Raw genomic sequence first — 22,715 nt, 5'->3', positions numbered from 1 at the left:
CAAACTGATAGTTTAGAAGCAAGATTCGGTAAATATAGACAATTAGCTGGCGGCCAGTATGATATATCAATAACTCAATTATATGAATCAGAAATGAAGCTGAGGCTTCAATCTACTTTGCCATTGATTTTAAAATCAAATGTTTTTGGCTATGTTAAAATAGATTTAAACAATATTGAGAACGAATCTGAATTTCTTAACAGTAATTTACTATGCAATAACAAATTTGAAATAAATGTAACAGAAGAGGATTTGCAACAATCTAATAGAATTATGCCTGCTATTGTTTACCTTGCTGGTTATGCCGTTCATTCAACATTAAAATCCCTTAAAAATTGCCCTTTTTGTAAGTTATTGTTAACAAGAGATGAAGAAATTCTTTATCATGAAAATAACATTTTGATTCACCATCAAGATCGTGGTGGACTAAAGTACCCTGTGGAGGAAGTTATAACTATTGGTTTGTACTCTTATGTAATTATTTCAAAACTATTAACTGAATTTGAAGAAAATTTTTTAAAAGTTCATAATCAGAGAATTATTTCTTTAAACATAATCAAAGCTGTATTGAATGATGAAGAGAAACACTTAAATTTTGATTATTGTGATAATGAACATTCTTCAGATGTTGTCATTCATTGTATTGTAAAGAAATTTGTAAACATCTTATTAAATAACTATTGTAAATTGAAAAATGATAGCATTTGTTATGCCTCCCATTCAAAAGCTAAAGAAAGAAAATTAAAAACACTTATGAAATTCACTAAAAATCTAAGTTGATAGGTAAAAATTATACTTTTTTAAATGTTACTCAAAGTTTAACATATTTCGGTAAAATTTGTGTTTACATTTTATTAATCATTTTTTGAATTTGCTACTTAATAAAATATTTGTTATCTAAGGTTGTGATGGGTAAAAATTATACTTTTTTAAATGTTACTCAAAGTTTAACATATTTCAGTAAAATTTGTGTTTACATTTTATTTATCATTTTTTGAATTTGCTATTTAATAAAATATTTGTTATCTAAGGTTGTGATGGGTAAAAATTATACTTTTTTAAATGTTACTCCAAGTTTAACATATTTCAGTAAAATTTGTGTTTACATTTTATTAATCATTTTTTGAATTTGCTACTTAATAAAATATTTGTCAAAGGTTGCTTACTTTATTTTAATTTATTAGTGTGATGGGTAAAAATTATACTTTTTTTAAATGTCACTCAAAGTTTAACATATTTCAGTAAAATTTGTGTTTACATTTTTATTTATGATTTTTGAATTTGCTACTTAATAAAATATTTGTTATCTAAGGTTGCTTACTTTATTTTAATTTATCACTTCTAACAATCACACTTCCACAGGAAAAAAATACAAATTATAATCATGCTTTTGATATGTTTTTTTTTCTATCTAAACCTTGTTTGAAGACTGCATTTGATTTTCTAAATTTTCCTAAGCTCATTTTATGTCATTGTTTAGATACAATTTCTAGTTCTAATAACATGCAAAACATAATCATTAAAATCCGAAATAATCATCTACTAAAAATTTAAGTATCGTATTATAAAAATTAGATCCCTTCTTAGTTTTATGTCAAAACTATAATAATAATAAATGTGCAAAATCCCTTGAAAAATATATTTCTTTGTTTTTAATCCATATAATTTTTAAAACAAAAAGCTAGATAAAATTTTCCAATTTATAAAATAAAACTGGTATTTAATGCTTAAAAATATATTTTTTTCATTCACACATCAGTTATTTTTGTTAGAGTTGCTTTATTTTTATTGTTAATCATTTCTGAAAACAAATAAATTAAGCATTTTTACACAATTTAAGAACATTTAATCTAGACAAAAAAAAAAATATATAATAATTTGTAGCAAGTAAAAATTAGTAGAAGAGTAACGAAAAAGTGTCGAGAAACGGAAGAAAAAAAAACCCGTCATCGTCAGAAGTGATCAGCGAATCTGGGCCTAACTGTATGAGTCATCGTTTTGCGTCCTTCGGCTTTCTTCCCATCTAGGAGGTATTGCGCTGCTCCACCGCCGTGGCTTCGCCACAGGTGCCCACTGGGCAACGAGAAGAAAGTAGCACTCCTGGCATATGAAGCCAATGGGACAATACATCCCAAGTGCCTGCCATTTAGTATATATATATATATATATATATATATATATATATATATATATATATATATATATATATATATATATATATATATATATATATATATATATATATATATATATATATATATATATATATATACATATATATATATATACATATATATATATATATATATATACATATACATAAACTGCTGTTTGTAGAAAATGCAACACCATGAAAGAATCATCAGAATCAAATGAAATTTAATGCAGAAACGACTTGTACTGATACAAATAAATGATGAAATTTTCAAAACAAAAGAAACAAATTAAGCGTCCGAAATCAGTATTTGGTGCAGCCACCACGCGCTGCAATAAGTGCTGCTATACGACGTGGCATGGAGTCAAACAGATGTTGAATATCTGCTTGAGGAAGAGAATTCCATATCGCTTGTATGCGCAACCAAAGTTCGTCTTTGGAAACTGCAGGACGCGGATCACGAGTGAGACGCCGACCAACCATATCCCACACGTGCTCAATAGGCGACATATCCGGCGAATAAGCAGGCCAAGGAAGAAGTTGCATGCGTTGTGCTGAACAGAAGTCTCTAACAGTCCGCGCAACATGTGGGCGTGCATTATCCTGCTGAAAGATAGCTCCAGGGATGCCTTGAAGGAAAGGAACGACTTCGGGCTGTAGCACTTCACGGACGTATCTGTTGCTATTGAGATTACCCTCAATTCGTATCAAATTGGATCGTCCATGATACGAAATCGCATCCCAGACCATAACTCCGGGTGTTCGACCACTATGTCGTTCAATAATACACTCAGGAAGGCAGCGTTGACCGGCATAACGTCTAACACGAACACGGCCATCATGGGTCCACAAATTGAAGCGTGATTCATCTGAAAAGACAACTTGGTGCCAATCAGCTCGCCAGTCTCTGTGCTCAAGAGCCCACTGCCGACGCAGCTGTCGATGATCCGCCGTGAGGGGAATCCTGTATAATGGCACCCTTGCACGCAATCCACGGCGCAGCAGACGACGACGAATTGACGAAGCCGACAATTGTACACCTGTAGCAGTAGACCAATGTGCTGCCAGCTGCCTGGAGGAAGCTGTGCGATCATTCACCGCCATGCGGAGCAGGTGTCGATCATCGCGCTCTGACGTCACCTTCTGTCGTCCAGTGCCTGTTTTTCGAGTTGTTCGGTGCTCGTCGGTCCACTGCTTTCAAACTCGCATCACTGTGGAACTGTTCCGCTGCATACGAGCTGCTATTGCGCGATAGGAAAATCGTCCTTCTCGAAGGCCGATTATCCTCCCTCGTTCAAACTCCGTAAGTTGCTTGAATTTCTTATTCTTCCGTCGTGGAGGCATACTCAGGTCTCACTAAACGTTTGCCACTAACAAATAATCATAGACTATTTTCAACGTCCCGCTACAGCACTTTATTTATACGCTTTCAGCATCAATTCAGAGGGCGCTGCGCGCGCCACGCACGCGCGATGGCTCTGAAACTTTATTAATTTGCATAATATCCTATAATTGACATTTGCTGCGAATTTCATTTGATTCTGATGATTCCTTCATGGTGTTGCATTTTCTACAAACAGCAGTTTATATATATATATACATATATATATATATATATATATATATATATATATATATATATATACATATACATATATATATATATACATATATATATATATATATATATATATATATATATATATATATATATATATATATATATATATATATATATATATATATATATATATATATATATATATATATATAATGTGTTCCTTAATTATAATTCCTTAATATATAAATACAGGGTGCGGCAACAAAAATCCGACCAACAATTTCAACATAACTTTATTAAAAATAAATAAATTAACAAAATGTAATAAAAGTTATTAGAATAGACTTTTACTAATAAATAAATTTAATTGGTTTCAAAAGGACCATTTTTTACAGCGATGTAGAGGAGCAAACGCGCATTGAAATTTTCAGCAATGGGCTGTAAGTTTTTAACCTATGTAGATAGTCTTTAATCTTTTATCTTTCTCATCCAGCAGAAGCGATTGCTTTAGTTTTAGGAGACCAAACTTTAATGCGCAGAGCAAATGAGCGATTTCAAACTGTCGTTTTCCATAAACAATTCTAAAATAGTAGATCTTTTGCTTGACATTGCAAAAAAGTCAAAAAACAATACCTAAATTGAGAAATATATTATAAAATATTTTATAATTAAAATAGTAGACAAAAAGCAATGAACACATAGATTAAAAAGAAATTAGTTAACTTCTGTTCTATGATGCAATAACTTTGTCCGAATTTTATTGTCGCACTGCCCTACAATAATGGAGGAGACACTTTCAGTTTTTTACTTTTCTTAAATTTCTCAAGAAATATTTTTTAACTTTAGAGTTGTTTAGTTCATGCGATTTTTCAATATGATTTGTTGTTGTTACTTTACGTCGCACTAGAGCTGCACAATGGGCTATTGGCGACGGTCTGGGAAACATCCCGGAGGATGATCCGAAGACATGCCATCACAATTTTGATCCTCTGCGGAAGGGATGGCACCCCCGCTTCGGTAGCCCGACGACCTGCGCGCGAAGTCGAGCACTTTACGGTAGCACAGTTTAACGAGGACCAATACCGCACACCCTTGGTCACCACGCAGACTGATCCAAGTGGTCACCCACCAGCACACTGACCGTAGCCAGTGATGCTTGACTTCGGTGATCTGCTGGGAACCGTGTCTTAACGATCAGTCCACTGCGGGACTCAATATGATTTAAACCTTTCAACAAGATAGCAGTAAGATTTAAAGCTTTCAAAGGTTTGAGGAACGGACAATAATCTCAGAAAATCAAGCAATAAGTTTGTAACTTGTATCTGTTTGGTTTTTATTTGCAACTACCGCATAAAATTTCATAAGCCTAGCTGAAATATTTACAGAGATATGAATATATATATATACTATATATATATGAAAAAAACTAATGTTTTTGTCTTATATTTTTTTCTAAATTTTAAAGAATATTCAGTAAAGATAAGACAAATTTCTGGAGCAATTTAAAGTGTAATACAAAAATTTTGCTTTAAAATTTGAAAGGGTTGCTTAAAACTACGCAAGATATGAGTATTTAAAGTAGTTCTTTTGAACTGAGCATGAGCGAAAAAAATATGAATTTTTTTTCTCGTAATTTTGTAGTGAATCGTATGTGGCAACCAACGAAAAAAGTCTAATATGAATATCTTAAAAACGTAAAAAGTTTCGAGCTACTTTCTTTGTAGTTTTTGTACTTTTTAAAATAAAGCTCAATGTGATCAGGGGTTTTCCACACATTTTATTTTGTAGTATTGAAAATTACACTACTTTTTAACCGGACAGCCAGAACAAAGTAAAATTAGTGGAAAATCCCTGATCATTCAATTATTTATTAATTAGCATACTTAGTAATTAGCATATTTGAGGCTTTATTAATTAGCATATATTAGCCTTTGAACCGTTTAGATTGAACCATTAGATTTTGAACCATTTAAAACGTGAAAATTCCATCATTACAGCAAAAGTTGTTCACGATATCTTTTTTTTTAATTGCTCGCTGGACTAGTTAGCCTAGATGTGATGACGAATACATTTGACATTCTGAGTTCCGTTTTTACTAATATTCTTACTTTATTCTTATTCTTTTACTGTTATTAATTTAAATATGCATAAATTTATTTTATTTATTGAAATATTTTTTAATTTGTAAATATTGTTTGATACTTTAAACAAAGTATTAATTCAATTTTTGGTAAAGTAATGGGTATAATAATTTTTATGGATAAATTCTATTGGTATAATCAGTAACTAATATAATTAAAAGTTTTAACACACTTCACTTATCTATTCTCTTTCATTATTCTATAAATTCCAATCCATTATTATAAGCACTTTTAATACATGTTTTTATTATAAAATTTATTATTATAGTTATGAAAAAATAAACTATTAATGTATTTTGAATATCAAGAACTATCTAACAATTAAAAGAAAACTAATGATAAAATAAAATTTTTTGTTTTTAAATTTTTATTACTGTAATACATAATTTTTTTTTTAATGGCGGCACTTGGGGATTGTCCCATTGGCCACAGAAATGCCAGAACTGCTGCTCTCTTCTCGTTACCCAGTGGGCACCCAGTGGGCACCACGGCGGTGGAGCAGCGTCGCCCACGTCACACAACCACAAACTCGTTTATAGGGCGGGTCACATTCACACAATCACACACACAAAGGTGAAAGGACATAGAACACAGAGAGAGAGAAAGAAACGTCCATGCCCTGAGCAGGAATCGAACTCACGACCAACGGCTCCGCTGTCAGACACGCTAACCACTCGGCCACCTGGTCGGCGTAATACATAATAAAAAATAATAATAATAATTTTCTTTAAAAAAAATTTAAAAAAAAAGGATACCACTTGCAATATTTGAACCGCAAACGGCGTCAAATAAAGTACTTTACCGTCAAGGCCTCTGCGCTGTCGGTTAGGTTGAAACTGTGGCTAAATTTTTTTAACACTAGAAAGACTGAAACTTAGTATATATATCTATATTGCCCAACAGCAGTCAAAATGGCAGGATTGTAAAAGCATAAATAATGTGTAAAGAAATTTGTTTAAAATTAATTTTTAATTTTTTTTTACACTATTTACAGTTATATAACAAGTTATTAGTAAATATTAATGATAAAAAAATTATATGTTGCACAAAATTCTAAGAAATCGTGTCATTATATACATCGTTGTTTTTCTAATTGAAATTAAAATCAGTCAAAATGACTTCCTTAGGCAATCTAGTGTTAAGGAATGGATACTTTAAAGTCGTATTTATATAATACACCAAATTTCTTTAAATTTCTAAGGCGTGTCAAGGCCCTCAACTTGTTAGAATTGTTGCTACCAACGCCACTCAATAGACCAACGCCAATTAGGCCCAAGGGATTAGGTTTGCATTAGTTTATGTTTCGCAAAAGTTTTGACATAAGACTTTTCTTGAAAGACATTTGGCAAGCGTTCAAATATAGTAAAACATACAATCTAAATTCGATAAATAATCCCAAGAAACTGAAACGGTAATATTGTACTTAATAAAGCACTTCATTCGCTTCAAAAATATACAGAATAGAAATAACAGACTGTTATTTTCAAACTGTATATTTTTGAAGCGAATGAAGATTTTAATCTAGTACTATAGTGATATATAATCTAAATATTACTCTATTATACTTTTCTTTTTATAGAAAATTTTTTGCTGTATATGTTACTGAGAATGATCGAAATGGGTGGACTTCCACCGGTGAATGTTGACAGTCGCTTTGGTAAATGTCCGAAATATATACTAGGTCTAGTTAGGTGCCCATTATACATTTGCTCGGTATGCCCTACATCAATGTTTTTTAAGGTTCAGTGCCACTGCCGGTATGTATTTCACCGGTACTCCAAACACTGATGTTTCTCATAATCTATCTTCAGCAGAAATATCGAATGAATATAATAATATTAACGAACAAATTAATATCAAATCGGATACAACAAATATTTCGGACATAGCGATTGTTGACATTCACCGGTGAAAGCTGACATTCGGTCATTCACGGTATGATATCTATTAGAAATATTACTTCAGTGTAAACTTAAACTATAGGATGTTTCTGAACTCCACTTTTTCATTTACAAACTTAGAGAGCAGGTTGATCCATTACAGGGAGTCCTTAGCGGTTTCCCCTCATAGTTTGTATTTAAAAACATACTGCATATACCTGTAAATATTACCTTTTTTTTTGTTTTATGTTTTCCATTAAAACTATATTTTCTTTACTAAAAATTATTTCTATTTTTGGATACCATTTGATATTATTTCCTAATCTAAATTAAATCATATTTTACACTGAGCTGGTGCTAAAGACCATTGAAAATTAGGAGTGAAAAGTTATGTATTAACTTCTGAGTTCAAACAAACCAATTTCCCGAATCAGAATGCCATAAATTATGGTAATTAATAATCAAAATAATATTAGATTTTATATATTATTAAAAATATTAATTAAATTTTTTGTATAATTTTTTTTAATGACCAGGGCTATTTTTTTTATACCAATAGATTTAAAATAAAGAGTGCAATAGTTATTATTTTTGATTTATGTTCCGGTTTCCATATTATGATACAGTTTAAGAACGATATTACGATCCCTTTCGGGCAAACGAAGAAGGACGCTATAACATGAATTTATGCACAAAATATGAATTCACAAAAATACTATAAGCATTTACTGAAGACTAAAAAAGACCCCCAGAATGATAATTTCGGAATCTAGGATAGAACGATCGTTTCACTCTTTCTTCATTCAAAGGGAATTCAAAATGTTTCACATTTAATGTGCAGTTCAGGGAAATAATGGTTTAAAACATTTTTATACAAAATTAACAATATAAAAGTTTTAATGCTGCTTGCAACGATAAATGATAAGATCATTTTTAGTAAGCTTCAAACTAAATTTTAACTTCAATTTTAGCTTTTAAAAATTTATATTTTTAAATTCTTTTTTTGTTATACTCTTTCACGTTAAATAAACATTAAACTTTTTAGTTGGATGGATTGATTTATTGAATTAATTGGTACTAATTTAGCTGAATTAATTGATTTATTGAATTAATACCAATTTGGCTGAATTAATAGATTTATTGAAGTAATTGATATTAATTTTGTTGAATTAATTGATTTATTGAATTAATTGAAAAACAAAAAAAATTTTTATAACCAAATTTTACATTTTCATAGCAATTAGATTTAAAATAATGAGTGTGATAGGTTTATAAATAATGGTTTAAAAAATATCTTTGAAACTTTTAATAAATCATGCAAGTCATTATCAATAGAAGCAGTTTATTTTGAAAACGATAAGATTTTTGACGCTTATTTTCGATGTGATTTTTATGTAAATAAAAAAAAAGAACTAAATTTTGATCACTATAGGAATGAACTGTTCAATGCAGACGTTCTAATTAAAACATCAATGCGTCTATGGATTAAAAACGAAATGGTAGTTTTCTTTATGACGCTAACTTTTAATACCAAAGTTTTCTGAGTAGGAATAAATAACCTAATATCTGAGAATATTGTTTACAACTGTGTGAAAAAAGATTTCTTTTACCTACATCGTGATTCTTTGTAATTGCCAATAATACAGATCGTGCTTATTTTTAATGAACTAGAATTCGTAAATAGCTTGCATACAAATCGGTATGTCAGAATGTATTGCAGCGTGTCGTATGGGCATCTTGAATACCTCTATTTTAATGACAACTTTCAATATATATGTACCAAATTCTTGCAAAAAGAATAAATAAATGAAAAATTGGAAGTAAAAAAAAATGCTTATTAGAGTAGAAAATTATTGATTAAGTTGTAAAATCAGAAACTCTTTCAAAGTCTAAACCATAATTGAGGTTGGGAAAAGCAAAAGAGACATTAAAACAATTGTCTAATTAGACAGTTGAAAGAGAAAAATCAATTTGTCTAATAAGAACGTCCTTTGAGCTTCAGCCACAAGTTTTCGCTCTATTTGAATTCTAAAATATACATCAGATCATACTTATCTTTGAAAGCCTGTTCAAGCTCGAAGCTTTAAATTCCGAGCGATAAAATTCTTTCCTTCCCAATACCGTTCGAGATTTAATACGATGTCTCAAAAATCAGATGGCCAAGCTTCAGGCAGAAATACAGCCAAAATACAGAAACTCAGCAGCGCGACAGCCTATCGAGAGCCAAGGCCTACTGTGCCCATATCAGTTTTCTTGACCTTTGGCTCTGGGGTGCAGGAGCAGTTGTTCTGGTTTGCTGGTCAGCAGACAGCGGAACCCCCAGTGTTTAGTCCTTAAGCGCACCTGGTATTCTTTTTATCGACCCACTGAAGGGACGAAAGACAGAGTTAACTTTGATATATATATATATATATATATATATATATATATATATATATATATATATATATATATATATATATACAGAAAAATAAATAAATACAAAAAAACACGAAGAAAATTAAGAAAAACAATAAGTATCATTTATTGCGCATAAGCTGCAAGTAAACAGAACTCATTAGATGAATTCAAAATGAAGATAAAACAAAGGAAAATTACAGACATATGAGGGGAAAAAAAAGGGGGGGAGAAAAATAATAAGAGAAACTGGGGGGGGGGGAGAAAGAAAGAAAAAGGATAAGAAAAATTTAAATATATATTTATCAAGATCTCGAGCCTGAAGATTTTTTCCATTGAGGGTGTTTGTTTTAAATATAAGGAAATGAATGCAGATGGTAGCTACATTTTTAACTGTTACAATTATGAGTTAAATACTTAAACTGGGAATCATTTAAAAATTATTTTATCTTTTGATTGGATTGGATGTCTGCCAAAATTTAAAAATGAAGAAGAAATTAAAGAACAACTGAAGTGAAGTTTTACTTCCAGCTTATTACGAATTATTCTTAGGGTTTTCATCCCATGTGAGGAGAATTGAAATAGCGTCAAATTATTTACTACGAAAGAGGTCTGCAAAACAACTTTTTTTTTACTGTCATAGAAAAAATATATAATAGAAAAAATTCCATAGATAATAAATAATAAACATCATATATGTTAATAAAACAGGACAACCTATAAACAGAAAGTCAATATAAATAAAAAGAAATAGATACAAAGATAATTATATTTTTATCTTAAAAGAAGCTACAATTGCGAAATAAATGCTTAAAATTATCAATCTTTAAAAAATACAGTTCTTTAATTAGATTGGATATTTACCAAAATTAAATTAAGCGAAAATTTATATAAAACTCTACTTCTAGTTTAATAAGAATCATTCTACTGTTTTTCATCTTGTGAGAGAAGTGAAGTTGATTCAAATTATTTACTATGAAAGAAAACAACAACGATTTTTTTTATTTTATAAATAAAACGATATATGCACTAAACAATAATATTGTGTCTCTATAACATAATTTTATAATTTAGTGTCGGATTTCATAACTTCATTAAGAGTTAGCATATTTGAGATGAACCCTTAAATCATTAAAATTGACTCTTGGTATGTGAAAATTAGCACATTCGATCATTCGAGCAAAAGTTATTCCAGATTTTTTTTTCCTTCCCTTTTGTACCCTAACGTGTATGTGTAATGTTATTCCTCATGCGTGTGATTACAGGTCACGCAATAGGTGCTTTGTTCCATAATAATTGACAACAAGATAATTATTATGAGACAGATGCCATATTATTTCTTTTATGTACTGGTCTCAATGTCTTGAAATGTTTTTGAAAATAATCAATAGATAGGAAATTTCTCATTTAGCAATTTACTAATATAATTCATATTAATGTAATGAAAATATTCTCTTTTATTTATTGCGAAATGTTTCATTTAGATGAGGCGTTAGAACATTTTATTGTGAAAATTATTGCTGCCAACAATCGAGGAGTTTCAGCAGCTGGAAACGCTAGCAACGAATTAAACTGGAGCTTTGGACAGTCAATATTTTTCTCTAGTACAGTTATTACAACAATAGGTAAGCATCTTACTTTTTTTCACTTTTTAAATCTTTTCGATACTTGTAAAGTTAAAAAATCATAAATAACAGATAAAATATATTTGTGAGTGATATTAACTTTATGTGTAAATATTCTTTGATTTGTCCTATTAGTGTCCCAAAAGATATGACAAAAATAAAAGTAGGAAGTCCCTAACGTTCAATCGCAATTCTGAGAAATTTTTGCGGAGATACAATATCCGGATTGTAAATACAATTTCCGGATTGTAACTTTGAAGGTCATGAATCAAGATCATAATAATAGGTTATAAATGATAGGTTAAATCAGCAAAAGTAATTTTTTGTGCTTGATTTCGTCAATCGCTTGTACAAATCCATTACTACGGTGGTTCTCAATTTTTTTTTCGGCTAACGAGCGCTAAATAATCAACCTGTTTTCAGCGGAACCCTGTCTTTATAAATAAAGTTTATTAAGATAATAGTGAACGTTATAACCTATAAAAGACTGTTTTAAAAATATTTAATTCGATCCTTTTAGTGAGTAATAAAAAGATCTTCTACCTCCAGTGTCGGTTTTTTACGTAGAGTCGAATGAGACTAAATTTGAGACGATAAGACTACCGTCAACTGGGATTACTTTGGCTACCAGGTTAACTTCAGTCATTGTGTAACAAAATTTTCTGTGATATAAAGCAGTTACTCATTGGGCTTTGAGTGCTCTGTAAATACTATGGCTATTAATTGTAAAGCTGGCAAGATTGAAGCAGAAATACTTCCGCTTACTTGTAGTTTCTCAGTCAGAAAATAATTGAATACCAAGGAAAAAGAACGGACCATGCCCATTTTTCACAAAAATGACTATTAGAGAGCAATTCGTTACATTTTGATTATTACTAAGTTTTGACAAAATAATAATATGAGAAAATTGGCTCCTCCCGAAAGTTATTATTCAGTGAAAATTGGCCATGCCGTGGAAAAACCATTCATTTCCGCCGTGGAAATCATTTTTTCTTCTTCTCCGAATCAGCTTTTATGGAGATAATCTGTTCTTCAATTAATTCCTAAAGTGATTGCTGAGCAAGCAGTTGGAGCATCCTAACAACCTTGACCCGAGTAGTCCGTGGCAATAGTTGGTAAATTTCTCTAATCATTATATCATTATTACTATTTTATCTATAACAACTATTAGAGGGAGAAGTTTTATACCTTAATTTTCATTTAGTTTTTTATTTGAGCAATGTTACTTCATGATTCCTAGGATAATTAGGGTCAGTTTGTCCACCACTCACTGTAATAGAAGGTCAAACCGATGCAGACTCCTGCACAGATATTTCTACTTTTGACTTAACACAAATCATTCCCAACGGGAAAAAAAAAAAAAAAAAAAATATATATATATATATATATATATATATATATATATATATATATATATATATATATATATATATATATATATATATATATATATATATATATATATATAATATATATATATATATAGATATATATATATATATATATATATATATATATATATATATATATATATATATATATATATATATATATTATTCAATTAAATTTTTTAAGTATACAAAACAGTCAATGCTAGTGAAAAGTCATTTTAAAATGCTAACAGCAATGCTATTTATTAATTTTTTTTTAAAAAAAAGAGTTCTTTTAGTATTATAGTATTAGATCTTGGAGCAAGGGACAGTGAATTGTCATGTTTCGTCAGAATCACCCATTTAACCATGATGATTATTAACTATTAGCTCTTCATCTCGAATTCCGTTTCATTTGATGTAACGTAAAAGGTTCCACCTTCTTTTGCCCTAAACCTCTTCGAACCTAAACTGTCAAAATGGAAAAAATGGGTGGGGTCGAGCAGGAGTGGCAATTGAGAGGTAAGAAAATAGTCTTGCTTTTTGTAATAGGGGAAACAGGTGAAGGGAAAGAGTGAGTTAAGTATAAAAATGGGGATTTTTATCTGCATTGGAACACTACAAAAATTAATTCAATTGAGGATCTATTTATTTATAAACATGTTATACTTAAAAAGAAACTTCTAGGCATCTTTGGAAAATATTTAACATCTCTATTTTAAGCAAAATTAGTTTACAATTTTTCTTTTCTCATGTTTCTTTCTTTCTTTTAATAATTATTTGCATTGCTTGTTAACTTTTTTTTCTTTCGCTTTTGAACATGGCATAATTCAAAAGTTGAAAGATTATATTCGAAGTTATATATTACTTGGTTAACGTATAAAATATTTTAGCCAGATTTAATTATACTTTAAAAAAATAAACACATTGATATTCATTTCGAAGATGCGCAGAATTTTTATTAATTGAACTTTTGGGCTTCAAAAAATACAAAAATTTTCAACTTCAAGCAAAGAAATCGAACTTCAGTAACTATTTGATACATAGTATATTTTTTATATTTCAGCCAACTTTAATACATTATTTTTCTATACGAAATTTTATTTATCACATTGTATAATAACACATTTACATGTTGAAATGATGAATCGTATTATACGTAAAAATTTAAGTTTTATTTCGCTGAAAAAGAGGAACTTTCGCTGAAAGAGATTCGAAACTTTTATAATAAAAACTTTCTTAAAGTAACAAAATTCATTTATAGAATTTGAAAGTTTAATTTAATTTAATATTAAAATGATGCGAATCAGCAATAATTACTTTATACATGTGTCATTGACTTTTTAAGCACAGTAAAATCTGTTTAGAGACATTTATTGTAAGAAAATTGATTTTACATTTCTGCTAGTCAGATAGTATTATACAAAATCATTCGTAAAGTTACTTAAGCATTTCTAAATAAACTTCTTTGCTTAAATTTAAAGCATACTGAAGTTAAATAAATTATAATTTTAAGTAAAATTGTTCAAAATGACTGTTTGATTGCGCTGACCATATTATTAATGTAGTATTATGTAATGTGAAAAAAAAAAACCTATATTATTAATATAGTAGTAAAATAGGATACAGCATTAAAAGAAAAACTAATTGTCGAAAATCTTAAACGTTCAACTTCAGTTAAAAAAAAAGTTTTTTAAATACATTTGAAATATTGATATTGGATATATAAAACTAAAATCAAAATAATTAAATAACTTGACGCCTCAACGCAAATTGAAAATAATTAAAAGAAAACTTGGAAAAATTAATTTTTATTTTTTTACACAATTAACCAGGGAAAACTAAGGGTGAACAATTAATCCTATTAACACTTGCCTAAGAATTTCGCCCAATTTTTGATGTGATGGGAAAAATGAAAATGACTTGCCTAAAATTATAGTACAATCTCTCTCTATTAATTAAAATATATATATATATATATATATATATATATATATATATATATATATATATATATATATATATATATATATATATATATATATATATATATATATATATATAACAAAAAAATCGACGCACCAAGAAACAATCATCCGATTACTTTGAAATTTCGTATGCATGAATGTTTTGAACAGATATGCAAATGATTAAAATTTGGTGTCCAATGAACGAATAATTTGATCTCTGGCGCATCGGAACTGCGCATCCAGGAGACGTAATAAGGAGCAGTTCTTCAACGGTTGTCAGTTCTTCAACGGTAATAAGGAGCAGTTCTTCAACGGTTTGAATCGCAATCAAACTTTCAGTTTGATTGCGATTCAGATTACCTTTCAACAACTTAAAAAATGCCTCTATGCAGGATTCGCGCTCATTACGAGCAACTTTCAGAGTTTGACAGAGGTCGTATAATTGGATTGAAAGAGGCCGGTTGGACAAATCGGAGAATCACTCGTCATTTGAGTCGAAGCGATGCAGCGATTCGAAGATGCTGGCAAGGATGGGTGAAAAATGGCAGAGTTCAGTGCCAGTATGGTAGCGGTCGACCTAGGGCTACAACAGAGTGTAAGGACAGAGTGATTGTCCGAGCAGCTGTCACAGCGCCTTCTTCATCTCTATCAACCATCAGACGTTCAACCAAAACACCAGTGTCCACAGTGACCATTCACAGACGGTTGAGAGAGCGAAATCTACGCTCGCGGCGACCGTTACGCCACCTGCCACTCACGCCTGTACACTGCCGAGCCAGATTACAGTGGTGCATGGCTCGATCAGGCTGGAATGATGCCGACTGGGGACGTATAGTCTTTAGCGACAAATCCCGCTTCCAACTGTGTCCAGACGATCATCGAAGACGTGTTTGGAGACGCACAGGGCAGAGGGGGGATCCTGCCTTCACTATTGCATGCCACACCGGCCCTCAACAAGGCATTATGGTCTGGGGTGCCATTTCCTTTGACAGCCGGACCCCTTTGGTCGTCATTAGAGGTACACTTAATGCACAGCGGTACCGCTCCTTTTACAGAGCTACCGCTCCTTTTACAGAGCCCTGGGCAGGTTTTTCAGCAGGACAATACCAGACTACATACGGCACGTGTTGCTGTGAACTGTCTGCAAGCTTGTCAAACTCTTCCTTGGCCTGCCAGATCACCAGATCTCTCTCCCATCGAGCATGTCTGGGATATGATGGGAAGGCGATTGCATCTGGCACGGAATGTTGATAACCTCGTTCGACAATTGGATCGAATTTGGCAGGAAATACCGCAAGAGACCATCCGGGAGCTTCATCGGTCTATGCCATGCCGTGTGGCAGCTTGTATCCAGGCTAGAGGCGGGTCAACACCTTACTGAACTTGTTACTGTAACTCTGAAATAAATTATTCAATTGTTCTGAAATTTTAATCATTGACTATTCTGTACATTGTCTTCCTATCCACTAATTTTCGCTTCAATCGGACAACTCCTTCTTGGTGCGTCGATTTTTTTGTTATAGAGTGTATATATATATAAATATATATATATATATATATATATATATATATATATATATATATATATATATAGGTATATATGTAACATAAAAAGCTTCTATTAATCTTTTTACGTTAGTTTCTTTGCTATAAAACAACTCCTACTTTATTACTAATTAATTATTCTATTCCAAATTCTTTCTCACACTTTTAAAAGCCACATCCTGTTCTTAAATCTATTTTTGGCTCAACTATGCATTTAATTAAGAGCAGGACATATCTCCCTATGCTTTGTGTGGGAAACGCGCGATCTCTTTCATAAACCAATACTAATTCTTATCACTTCCCTTTTCCCCTCAAATATTACAAAATAGAGGGAAATGCTACTTTCCTTTGGACTTTCCTTTGCTACTTTCCCTAAGATAAAAACTTAAGCACACAGTTTTTGAGTGCGATTTTGAGCTCCGCCTTTGCTAGAAAATGTCTTAAATAAACTATGTGAAGTTAATAAAATATTTTTTGCCTTCCAACTGCTATCTGCGTGGCCTAACATCACTCACCATGACTGCTACCCTTTCATATATATATATATATATATATATATATATATATATATATATATATATATATATATATATATATATATGTGTGGGGGGGGATGGCATGAGTGGTCGTCTTAAATAAAAGACACGTTCTTTAACAAAAACATATATATTGAAGATTAAACTTACATAAGGACGGACGATTAACAATTAACGATTAAATAACAAAAAAATAATAAATGAGAGTTCGTCTAAAAGTTTTGTATAACTCCTCTTTGGAGTGCATATCATCACGTCTTTTTTGGTTCGTTCTTCATCACGCTCTCTCTCCAGGAAATCCCCACTGCTTCCTCGTCGTGCACAGGGATCAGCTTTCAGCTTACATTGACTGGCGGTACTTCTAGCTTACGGATCTGAGGACTGAGATTAGATTACAGCCTTGTGTACAGGAGCTGGCACCATAGAATCGGCCCTCCTGCGTTTCGCCTGGTCCTCCAGCGACTCTATAAAGAAAAAAAAGAAAAAGCAGAGCAGACTGAAAAATATAATTGATATCTGAAAATTAAATGTTTTAGGTTAATAACGTTAGGTAAGAGTGTATCAGTTCAGGAACGTTAGGTAAGAGTGTATCAGTTCAGGCACGTTCACTCTTCCATCTTTGCACGTCTTTTGTCTCTTCTTCAACGGCTTCGTCTTCTTTTCAACGTCTTTCGTCTTTTTTTTCTTTAACGTCTTTCGTCTTTAACATCTTTCGTCTTGAACTTCTTCTACGTCTTCAAATTCTTTCGTCTTCCTTCACGTTTTTCGTCTTTAAATTCTTTCGTCTTCCGTCATAAATCTTTTCGTCTTCCGTCTTTAAATTCTTTCTTCTTCCGTCATTAAATTCTTTCGTCTTCTTTTACGTCTTTTCGTCTTTAAATTCTTTCATCTTCTTTTACGTCTCTAAATTCTTTCGTCTTATTTTACGTCTTTTGTCTCCTTCAAAAATCAAATTCACTTCTTTAGCAATTAATTTTTCATCTTCAAAAATTACAGTCTTTATCTTTTTGTCTTGGCAAGCACTAAAATTCTTCTTTATGCAATGGATGCAATAGTCCTTCTTTCTTTCTTCTTTAATGATTTACCAGTATGCAATGAACACAATTTACTATGATGTTTTCTATTTTCTGTCTAAGTTTGGGTATAAAATAATATTTTTCGATTTCTTTTTCCGTATATTTAATTCCTGAATGTCCTTTCTCATGAGCTGTTCTTATAATTTCGATTTGCATATTTTCTGGCACAACCACCAATTCTTTGCCATCAACAAATTTATACAAAATTCCATTTCTATTGCAATAATCTTCATAATTCGAAATTTTAAGTAGTTCTTTTATAGTCTTAATTCCAGTATCTTTATCTTGGGCTGATCTGAGTCTTGGTAGAATATTATCGACTGTAACACAAAATACATTAATTGGAGATCGACTAAGGGCGTCTACGTGAGCCATCTTATTTCCAGAACGATGCTCAATTATGTAGTTGAATTCTTGCAGCAAAAGTGCCCAACAAGCTACACGAGTTGACAAATCTCGTTTTGACATAGTCTTTTCAAAAGCAGCACAGTCAGTAATTATTTTGAATGGAATACCTAACAGATAGATGCGAAATTTCTTAAGGGCTTCTACGATAGCAAGAGCTTCAAGTTCGTAGCTGGAATACTTTTTTTCAGCATCAGTCGTTTTTCTACTCATATAGTAAGTGGGGTGAAAATGTTTTTCATCAGGGGGTTTTTGCATTAAAATGGCAGCATATCCTTCTAAACTGGCGTCTGTGTGTAATTCAGTTTCATTTTTAGGGTTATATATTGAAAGAACAGGATTTTGGGCTAACAAAGATTTTAATTGATTAAAGGCTTTCTTTTCTTCAATGCTAAATTTAAACTTACGATCTTTTTTTAGCAGGTCACTCAACGGTCTAGCTATTATAGAATAGTTCGGAATGAATTTTCTGAAGTATCCGGTCAATCCCAAAAAACTATGAATTTTTTTCAAATTTGTTGGCTCTGGAAAGTTAAGAACTGCTTTGGTTTTTAAGGTAGATGGGAATATTTTTCCATCCTCTATCACATGACCTAAAAATTCAATGCACTTCTTTAAGAAATGGGACTTCTTAAAATTAATATCAAGTCCATATTCACTAGCAATATTCAACACCCGATTAAGCCGTTCAATACCTTCTTCAAGGGAGAAAGACAGAATTATAATGTCATCCAAATATGGTAAAACTATACCCTCATTAATCAAAGTTCGGAAAATGGTGTTTATAAATCTTTGAAATACGGCAGGAGAGTTGCATAGTCCAAACGGAACTTTAAGAAATTGATATTGTCCTTCATGTGTCACAAAAGAAGTGTATTTTCTACTATCTTTATTTACATCGACATGTAGGAATCCGTTCTTAAGATCAATTGTACTGAAAATTTTCGAACCTTGTAGTCTATCTAATATGTCTTCAGTCAATGGGAGGGGAAATCTATCTTTGACAATTATCTTATTCAATTTTCTATAATCTATACAAACACGAGGAGATCCGTCTTTTTTCTTAACTATTACAACGGGGCTACAATATTCGGAAGAACTAGGCTCTACTATTCCTTGTTTTAACCATTCACCGACTTGAGCTTCGACAGTCTTTTTTTCAGAAAACGGCAATCTACGTGGCTGGTGAAATATCGGTTCCTGATTTTTAACCAAAATGTTCATTTCCACATTAGTTGTCTTAAGTTTATCTGGCGCATAATCTAAAACTAATTGTTGTAACTTATTTTTTAAAACATTAGGAACACAATGATCTATGTTAATTTCAACCTCATCAGATATAGTAAGATCAATTGGTAAAATAGACAAATAGTTAATTTCGTCAAAACACTGAATTTTATTTTTAATTGTGATACCCTTTTCATTGATAATTGTTTCACCGTGCATTAAGACATTAAGGCCTATAATAGCGTCATAAGGCATCATATCATTTTCTACAACACATATTTCAGAAAAACAATTGAAATCATCAATTTTAATACTTTCTTTAAAATAACCTAATGGAGTCACTATTGATTTACCAAATCCGTTTAGAGTAGAATTAAATGGAAATAGTTCTTTAGAGTTTAATTTATTAAAAATTGATCTTTTGATTAAAGTGGCTTGACTTCCTGTATCAATCAAAGATTTCACATTTAAGTTATCAATTATTACCATTTTAAACAACTTTGGCTCTACACTAACATTTAAAGTAGCAACTTCCGTTTTTGCATTTGATTTTGGACATTGCGAAGCTTTGTGTCCAAACGCTTCACATTTAAAACACTTTAAACCCTTATCTTTATGTATGCAATATTTTGAAATATGATTTCTTGAACCACAATTGTAACACAATTTATTATTAAAAGTTTCAACATCAGTATTATACCTTATCTTTTCATTATTATTTTCAAATTTTTTTTTATTCCTATTTGAAACATCTTTTCTTACATTATACCTATCATCATATTTTGCTTTTGTTCTATCATAAGAATTATATTTACTATCAAAGTCATGTTTTGTTTTGATTTTATCGAAAGCACTTTTACTCTTTGCAGAATCACTTTTTATCATTTCATAGACTTTAAGTTTCTCTTTAAATTCGGACAAATTTTTGCAGCCGTACAAAACAATTTTGTTTTCATGTTTATCATTAATCCCCTTAATTACATAATGCATAAAAGCAGCAGCATCTATTTTTCCAAAATTACAGATCTCTTTCATCTTTAAATAATATTCCTGAGCGGATTCAGAATCCTTCATTCTACGTCGATTCAAACGATCATGCAAATTAGCAGAATTAATTTCAAAAGAAAATTCATCAATCAAAGCTTCTTTTAATTTTTGCCATGAATTTATTTCCGGGACAGTTCTGACAAATAAAGAGGCGTTACCACCAAGAGATCTTTTCGCAAAAATAAATTTTTGTAAATCAGACAAATTAAACAATTTTGAAATATTTTCGAAATGTTCGATCCAATGAACAATATTTTCATGCGATTCTGCATTATACTTAGAAATAGTACTTTCGATATCAGAATAATTAATAGCAACATTTTGAAATTCAAAATTTCTACAGGAATTATTTTTATCCTTCAAACAAGAATCAATGTTTTTATTTTCATTATTGCACAGCATTGAAAAATCATTCTCTTTCTTTTTAGTTAAAGTTTCGGTTTCATTTTGATTGTTTATGTCTTCCACGGAGTCTCCGTCTGACTCACAGGAGCTAGACGCGTAGGCGTCATTAACGATCTGAGAGAGTTTACTCAAATCTGTTAACAAGGTCAGCATGTTTGTTGCAATTTCTGTTTTATTGCCTTCATACGAAATATTTAGAATGTTGGAAACAGTTATTAACTGATTAAGAGTGAATTCTTTTTCGATATTTTTCAATTTATTTTTAAATTCTTCGCTATCTAAAATAAAACTGAAACCATTAAAATTTCTTAATCGTTTTCTGTTTGACCGATCGCCTTCTACATCGAAAATAAACTTATGTAGAAGTTTTATTTTGTCAGTCTTAAAATTCTTCAATGCTTTGCTTACTTGCTTAATATTGTTAAGAATCATTTTAAATCAATGAATAAAATGTACATACCTGTTTGTGGTCACTCTAATCGATAGCTCAAAATGTCTTTTTCGTAAATAACAACACTGGTTTGCAATGGACTGTAGAATACTTTATTTTAAAAGCTCACGGACTACGTCCGCCATTTATGAAGTTCTCAAGGTATATATAAACTCTCACACAGGGGTGGCGCGGCAGTCGCACATGAGCGAACATGCCGCCCGGCATTGCAATGTTTCAACATTCAATTAATATGTAATTTAACAAAGCACAATTTGCATTATTTAAAAAATCTTTACAAAGCATTTAGATGATAATTAGTAACACTGATACAAATAAGAAAAAACAAATTAATGATACTTTACACTGCAACCGATCTTCTCATACAACAAATATTCAATTCAAAATAAAATTAAACATGAGAATATTTTTATGATACAGGTAACAAGCATATTTTAGAAATACACCTCTTAAGGGTCCCGTGCTGGGTTTTCACTTCTACAACTCTGATTTTCTTATCAGTGCCGTAAAACACTTTAATTATTCTCCCCATTGACCATTTATTAGCTGGTAAATTATCCTCAATAATTAAGACTAGACTACCGATTTTGACATTGTCCTTTTCGAATCTCCACTTGCCACGTTGCTGCAGTTCACTTAGGTAGCTTCGTTGCCACTTTCTCCAAATTAATTGTACTAATTTGGTTATTCTTTGCCCTCTGGATAACCTATTTTCCTTTAAATTTGTCAAATCCGGTTCAATTATGGCGTTCATTATTGTTCTCCCTATCAGGAAATGCGCAGGAGTTAAAACTTCTAAGTCGGTTTCATCCGCGGATAGTGGAGTTATCGGTCTACTATTCAAAATGCTTTCAATTTGAGTGGCTATAGTATGCAATTCTTCGTAAGTTAAAGAGGCATTACCTACAGCTCTTTTAAAATGGT

At 31.1% G+C, this 22,715-nt stretch overlaps 1 protein-coding gene across 1 annotated transcript in view; it reads left to right on the top strand.

The window, feature by feature from the left end:
* Nucleotides 1–22,715, top strand: part of LOC107442988 (potassium channel subfamily K member 1) — a 57,852-nt gene that overhangs the window by 11,767 nt on the left and 23,370 nt on the right. The window contains exon 2 of the mRNA XM_071187798.2: nt 11,619–11,759. Coding sequence (XP_071043899.1) covers nt 11,619–11,759 — 141 coding nt within the window. The remainder of the gene's footprint in view (nt 1–11,618; nt 11,760–22,715) is intronic.

Source organism: Parasteatoda tepidariorum, chromosome 11 (genome assembly GCF_982258835.1).
Source record: "Parasteatoda tepidariorum strain Cologne lab strain chromosome 11, Ptep-v5.0, whole genome shotgun sequence".
NCBI classification, from domain to species: domain Eukaryota; kingdom Metazoa; phylum Arthropoda; class Arachnida; order Araneae; family Theridiidae; genus Parasteatoda; species Parasteatoda tepidariorum.
Note: the sequence above shows the minus strand (reverse complement) of the source record. Positions and strands in the feature narration are given on the sequence as shown.